General features: G+C 40.5%; 1 protein-coding gene across 1 annotated transcript; it reads left to right on the top strand.

Moving 5' to 3' along the window:
* LOC103711002 (transcription factor bHLH143-like) lies at positions 1-3,643 on the top strand. The gene is made up of 4 exons (XM_026806208.2): positions 1-180; positions 600-1,100; positions 1,293-1,435; positions 1,537-3,643. The coding sequence occupies exon 4, from the start codon at positions 1,563-1,565 to the stop codon at positions 2,517-2,519; it is 957 nt and encodes a 318-aa protein (XP_026662009.2). The 5' UTR covers positions 1-180; positions 600-1,100; positions 1,293-1,435; positions 1,537-1,562; the 3' UTR covers positions 2,520-3,643.
* The last annotated feature ends 3,598 nt before the right edge of the window (positions 3,644-7,241 follow it).

Raw genomic sequence — 7,241 nt, 5'->3', positions numbered from 1 at the left:
ATCTCCTGCTCCGAGAAGCCTGGTTTCAGTTTTCCCCCTTCCGTGATCTTGCGCCCGTCCTCCTCGATCTCGTTTTCCGATCCGCGCGTGGAATTGGGTCTTGGATTGTCTCGATCCGTATAGAGCGAAGCGATCTGAGGATTTCGCCTTGGAATCGTTCTTTATCGGACTTTTTTCGGTGTAAGTTGATAAATGTTGGAAGCCTTTCCATCTCTGCTCAAGGAATCGGTTTTCTCTTGTGATTTATGCTCGAATCTGTAGTTTTACTGTCTTTTTTTGGGGATTCTCAGCTAAAAGAACAATTTTTCTTGCATCTGTACGAGATTTTTGGCTTAGATTGTGTGTTTTTTAGCTGTAAGTTGATGGATCTGTTAAGCTATTCGAGCCAAGGTCAGTAAACTGGTTTGTTCCATGAGATTTGTCGCTTGGTTATTTGAATTTTCCGCCCAAAATTGGGGCTTCTTGTGGAGTTTGATGTCCCGAAGCTTTTTTCTTCCAAATTTTTAAGGGTTTGGAAGTGTCAAGCTGTGATTTCTTATTTTTTGAGTGATTTAAAGGTTTTCTTTTAGTGTTTTCTGAGTTAGATTTCGGTGCTACAGGGATCTTAAGGGTGGTTGAAGACGCGGAACAGCATGCGGTGGCTGAGCCTCTCCGTGGATGTTCTTCGGAAAGTGATTTCCTTGAACTTGTATTGTAGGGTCATTCTGTAACTCCACTTCCCTTTCCCCTGCTCGCCTCTTTTCTACTGCTCTCCTTCCTTTCTCTTGCTTCATGGCATCGAAGCCATATTCCTTTAGAACTCGTTGAAACCTCGAAGAGAAAAAGAAGAGAAGAAGGGGATCTGTTCTTTTTCTTCTGGTCTCCTGGACTCTGTCTGAGCTGCCTTCTGTGAAGAGTTACTGGGTTCTTTCCATTTCTTTTGGTTTCTTCTTAATTCCTGTCGGACTGGTTTGCATTCGAGGGAAAGAAGAGTAGTAATGGTGTGCCAAGCAGCGACGCAGACGAGATTCCGAGCATTGAAACACGAGAGTGGGATCGCCGGTAGCTCCACCATAATCGTTAGGATCATAGCTTGCTTCCAGCCATTACGGGATTGCCAGGTAAAGTATAAGAAGAAGAGAAAGAAGAGGGGAAGAAGTCTCTCTTTCTCTTTCTCTCTGTCTCTCTCACTCTCTCTTTTGGGGTGGGTGGTGTCGGGATTGGTTTTAGGGTTCGCAATATCAAAGCTCGAGTTTTTTAAGCTTCTTTAATGGTATAAGATGATGAGAATCTCATCTTTGTCTTTGGTTCAGGCCGAGTACTTCCGCCATCTCCTCAAGCCCGTTACGTAGATTAACTTCCTCCTCTCTGCTTCGTCAAATAAAGCTGGAATCTTTACTGTTAGTGGAAGAGATTCTTGTGGATAGGACATTCGATCTTAGCTGATTTCCGCCTGGTAATCCATGCTTTCTTCAGTCCATCAAGTTTTGCTAGTTTCTAGTTTTATATGCCCTTCTGATTGATTGGCGTTGTTATTTACTTAAACTGGTGTGTTAGGTGATTGCTCTGGTGATTTTTTGTTGATGGGGAAGGACTTCGATCCTTGGATCCACTGCCCGCACGCACCATGGCGATTTAGTAGCTGTGCGAGTAGTCCCCGGCAACCCGATGCCGGGCCGCAGAACACCAATTCCATGATGTTTCCTACTTACTTCAACCCTTATGGGTGTGCCTTCTCTGGCAATGCCGCCCCTCTTTTCCCTGTGTTTCAAGCACAGAAAACGCCGCCGAAGACACCGGCATCGATCCCGCCTTCCATCCACACCTATGGACCGACAGGATTTGCTGCTGATTCTCAGAAGAGATTCCTGGTTTTCGATCACTCCGGGGATCAAACGAGCTTAATCTTCAGCTCATCCGGCACCCCGTTTGCGAGTCCGATACCCATGAATCGAGCACCGGACATGCAGGGCAGCAACGAGACCAATGTTTCCGATGGCGGTCATGGCGGCGAGGAGATGCATGAAGACACCGAAGAAATCGATGCACTTCTGTACTCGGACTCTGATGATGAGCAGGAGGAAGAAGCAGCGAGCACGGGGCACTCTCCGGTCAAGATGGCAGCAGCAGATAGTGTTGAAGAGGTCGCCAGCTCTACCGTGCGAGCCAAGAGAAGAAGATTTGATCCGGAACTCGACGCATCGCTCGTGGATACAGCGAGCTCGGTGGTAGCTGATCACTGCCATGACTTGTGCTCCTCCGCCTATAGGAACAAAGATACCAGCGATGACGCCGAGTCCAGCTGTGTGAGGGGTGGCGAGAAAAGAAGGCTGGTGGAAGAAGAGCCCGAAGTACGCAGCGACTCCAACCATGGAAGCAAGCGTCTGAAGAGGACGAGGATACAAGAGACTGTCGGCGTACTGCGAAGAATCATTCCGGGCGGAAAGGGCAAAGACGCGGCCACCATTCTCGACGAAGCCATTCGCTACCTCAGATCCCTCAAGCTGAAAGCCAAGGCTCTGGGTGCCACTCCACTGTAGCAACAACTTCAGCAGAAGCACCTCCATAACTAGTAGTAGCTCTACGTACATATATTACTGTTAGTTTGTGGTACTAATTAGCAGCCGTAGTAGCCGTAGAAACCTCTCGTTATTTTTTTGGTTGATGTTGAGATTGGGCTCATTGTGGTCCGGAGGAAAGGAGAGAGAAGCCAATGGTCTCTCTCCACACGGCTCCAATGATTGAAGGTGGGAATCAGCACTCTAGTGCATTCCATTAGTGGGGTGTGAGGCTTCTCTCTCACCCTCTCTCTCTCTCCTTGGTCTTTTGATGGTGGGGATGGAGGAGTATGATGGTCCAATAAAGCAGTCCTGCTAGTGTCTTTGCGGGCTTGTGTTGTGTGCGTTGGGGTGTGGGTGGTAAGGGGGGGAAGGGCGTGATTTCAAGTGATACGCAGAGAGGGGGGGGGTGGTGAGAGCAGTCTCTTTTGACCGCAAGGGCATGATGGGAGCTTGAGGCAGTAGTACACGCATGTGGCGTTGGATTCGGGAAGGGCGGGCGCGCGCGCGTGGGAGGGGGCCGCGGCGTGGCTTTTGTATCCTTTGGGGCTTTTGTATCCTTTGTTACCTTGAATTCGTTTCATGATTTCCTGGGGGAAACTTGCTGAGGGATCTCTTTCTGCTGCTGCTTTTTCTGTCTTTGTTTTTTTTTAAGTTGACGTGGATGGATAAGGTAGGGGGGCAGGTGAATATTATCAGCCTTTGTAGGGGGCCATGTAAGAAGATATCTCTAGTAGAGAAAAGGTGCATGGGTGGGCTGGGTGGTGGTGGGACTTTTTTAAGGATGTGCCAGGTGCGATGATTGGGCCCTTCTGGAAGGCCTGGTTGATGCATGTGGTTCTCATATGCATTGTATAAAACTTTCTTCTAAAGTGTCACTTGACCTTCCCTTGTTACATCTATGTGATGATCTTTATGTGATGTGTGGTCTCTTCCATGATCTGCTGCATTTCCTCTCTGTAGCGTGGTGCAGGCATTGAGTGGTTCGGCTGCTTGATTAATATTTACCTATTTGATGTGGTCATTTGATCAAATTGATACTGCTGCAAGTTTAGGTGGTTTATCATGTTTCAGTCTTGGGTTTTTTGCGCGAAACAATTGGTTATTTATGATTTAAGTGCGATCTTGTCTTGATTCGTAAATATTTCCGTTTTTTTTTTTTTGTTGTTTTTGCTTGCTGTCATGTGTGATAAAGTACTGAATGTTTTTGTTGTGCAAATAAATTTTGGGATTAAATGCTCAACTTTTGAAGGTATGCTATTGGCTGAATTTTGAATTGCTACTTATTTTTTGCACGAATCTCTGACCTTTGTTTCGATGGGCGCGAGTAGTTAGATTTGGGTGCAGATCGACTGTGCTCAAAGCCCATGTACAGGCCGAGGCAGAGATGCCGCACAGCGTTGGGCTGCAAATTTTGTGGATGTAAGTGCAAAGGGATTGAGACATTAATAGGATAATGTCAGTGCAAAATGTTGTGACCACCACGGTTTTTAGTCCAAAATTGTGACCCAATCAGTGAAAGCTTATGTGCCTGCAATTGTAGTGGGGCAAATATGGATGGTTCAATTTAAGAAGAAAACGGGTGGGTTATGGGTTTGTTAGGCGGCCTCTAGTGTATTCGAGTAAGTCATGAATTCTGGATATTATTAACATGAAATGACAATGATATAGGAGTAAATCTATCAGTATTTATTACTTTTGTACGTTAATAGTTCGTTTTTTGTTAATAATATTACAGGCATTGTATGAATGACTCGGAGTTTCTTTTGAATCATTTCAATCCAAATTATATCAATTATTTAATTTTACGTTCTAAAGTATGAGTCGTTGAGATTGCACGACTCTTGAGGGTTCATTCTTAGATGCTCTAAATCATTTAGATTATCTAACTAGTCCTAGCCAGAAGAGTTCCTTCCGAAATTAAAAGTAGTGCTATGCCTTTGAGAATGGAAACTTTTTTGGGATTATCCATTTTGAAATATTGTCAAGATTTCTAGTGAATAATTGAATCCAAAATTTGGCAGTCCAATTCAAGTTGCGTCTAGGTTTTAAAATTACCTTTTATGAGCATGTGTTGATTCACTTTGTGTGTATTTATATAATTATTATTAGATATTTCTCGTGAATTATTGTATATGGTTTGTTTGCTTTTTATTGATTTGTGAATTGACCTGTTTGAATCAACAATCTACTTGGATTACTAGAAATAGAGCTAAAAAAGTTTCCTTGTTTTCAAATATTAGGTCTATCACCTAGACCTGCGACGGTTGATGAGGGAATACGATGATGATTGGCAAATGGAATGGGAAATGTCATAAGTTGTGCTTCTGTTTTGCAGAAACTGTCCTTTCTCTTTGCTGAGAGGTTTGATGTAAGAAAGCCTTGATTCTCATTTCTATCTAGCTGAGCAACAATATTGGTTTCTAGAGATCAAGAATGAGTTCTTCAAGATTTAGTGATTGCAAGATTTTGAATCAATTGAAGAAAATAATGCATCAGATCTAGATGGATAAACTAGCTTGGATAATCTTATTGTTGGAATTTTCATCTTTTCAGTTTTCTATATATGATTAGGCACAAGCAATCCTTTTGAATGAAGTTCTAAAATTAAATAGACGTTCTGTTTTCGGATGGAATCTATGATATAGCCTAAGAAATCAAGTGCAAATCTATGGATATTTACAATAAACAATTCTTGCCTCGAGAATTTCTAATTTATCATAGGATCAATTAAAGGGAAGTGGGGGAACAAAAGTTTCCCTGACGTTGTTATTGAAAGAAGATTATCCTATTGATTATTTCGCATATAAATGTTCAAAGCAAAATATAACAAAGTAATAGATATTTTACTTCAGTTAACTTTAAATGAATCCAACATGCTTGCTATAATATGTTTTTACCATTATTTATTATATTTTCTGTCAAAAATTTTATTTTTTGGTATTTCCAAAGAGACAAACAAAAAAACCTTACAGTTTTTTTTTCCTTAAATATCTCTTTCTCTAATAATAAAAGTATACATTGCTCATGAGAGTTACGAATATTAATGAGAAAGCCTAGGATTGCGCGTACTTCAATTTCTTCTCCCTTATCTTTAGAGGAAGTTTCCATGTTTCATCGGCAATATCAAATATCTTTTTTTTCTAAGACAAAAGAAGTTCATATACGATATGGAGAGTAACCCTCTCCAAAATATATTTAATCTCTAAACCCTAACAAAGATAGAGCTTATCATATCGGTCAGCAGCTTGCTCCATATAAAATTGATTTAGAAAATATTATTGCAAACTAAGCTGTTGTTCCGGTGCATATCAATTTTTTCAATATGAATAATCTAAAAATATGATTCGCTTGAAAACCAGTTTTGGGGAAAAAAGAGAGAAAATTCTAAGTTTTTGCACAAATCTAATTTTTCATGTTTGTGGCGTGTTACTTTTGGTAAAATACATTTTATATAAAAAAAACAACCAAATCGACATTTTTTAAAAACTCGTTAATTTTGAATTTGTACAAGACTATTTTACTTGAATTCAACCAATAACTTTATGCTTCTCTTGTTTAAACATCTTAAATAGTTATGACATTAATCATATGGTTTACATGATAACTAGTAGAAAATTTCTAGTTCTTCTAACAATTTTTGATAGTTGTTTACCTAAGTACATGCATGACAATCACACAAGCGTTGATGGAGATAGCAAAGATTCTTGTATACACGAGAAAAGAGAGTTTTGGGAGGTTGGAGAGAGAGTTTGGCATATATATCCTTCTCAAAAAAATTGATATTCATTAACATGTTAAGATAGTAAATTATATATCCGATTAGTTAAATACCTGGTGTCTTAATAATATATGTACACAATGCCTTAGATGGACTTCTGGACATGCTAATTTTATGTAAATTATCATCTAATGAGTGAAAACCTTCTCAGGTATCATTGATAATGCCAAGGTCCTAAATGAATCTTATTGAAGGATCAAAGTATCACAACAAAAAAAAGTGCAAACAAATATATCAGCAGACAATACTAGCCACCTAAGCAGCCTCGTTGTAGGTCATGCCTTACCTTGGAAGTATCATCCATGAAAAATAATCTCAACCTTGAACCTTGCAGCATGGGAATCTCATTTTAATTAGTAAAACTCAAAACTCATGAAAGCTCAAGGTTGCCTCATGTTCAACAATCTAAGAGAACACCTCATTCTATGCTCTAGAAATCGCAATCTTAATGACATTTTTAGATAATCTAGAAGTATAAATAGAAATTTTATCTAGGAAATATGCACTTCTTGGTTTTTGTGACTTTTCTTTCAACCATGGCCTTCTTACCCAATCCAATAAGCAAAAATTGTTCACCTGGTGGTATGTCTTATTCCAGCTCAACTCATTGACCCAACCTGATCAGTGCCCATCTCCATCCATCTTTATGGCTGATTCAACCACCTTCCAATTGCTCAATTTGTTGATCTCGCGGTACATACGAAAACCATTGCCGGACGAACTTTTCCCATACCGTAAGTTACCCCTAAACATTAAGCCGAATATCCAAACCATCTTCTCGATACTAAGAAATATTTTAAATATCTAAGGGTATGTTGGTAAATCTACTCCACCTTGGAACAAAATAATCCCAGCCGTAAACGGGAACCATCAGGCATCAGCGCTCTCTCCCTTTTAAGAAAATAGAGAAGAGCTTTCCTGGT

The sequence above is a fragment of the Phoenix dactylifera genome, chromosome 8 (assembly GCF_009389715.1).
Source record: "Phoenix dactylifera cultivar Barhee BC4 chromosome 8, palm_55x_up_171113_PBpolish2nd_filt_p, whole genome shotgun sequence".
NCBI classification, from domain to species: Eukaryota; Viridiplantae; Streptophyta; class Magnoliopsida; order Arecales; family Arecaceae; genus Phoenix; species Phoenix dactylifera.
This window is presented reverse-complemented; position numbering and strand designations above follow the sequence as displayed.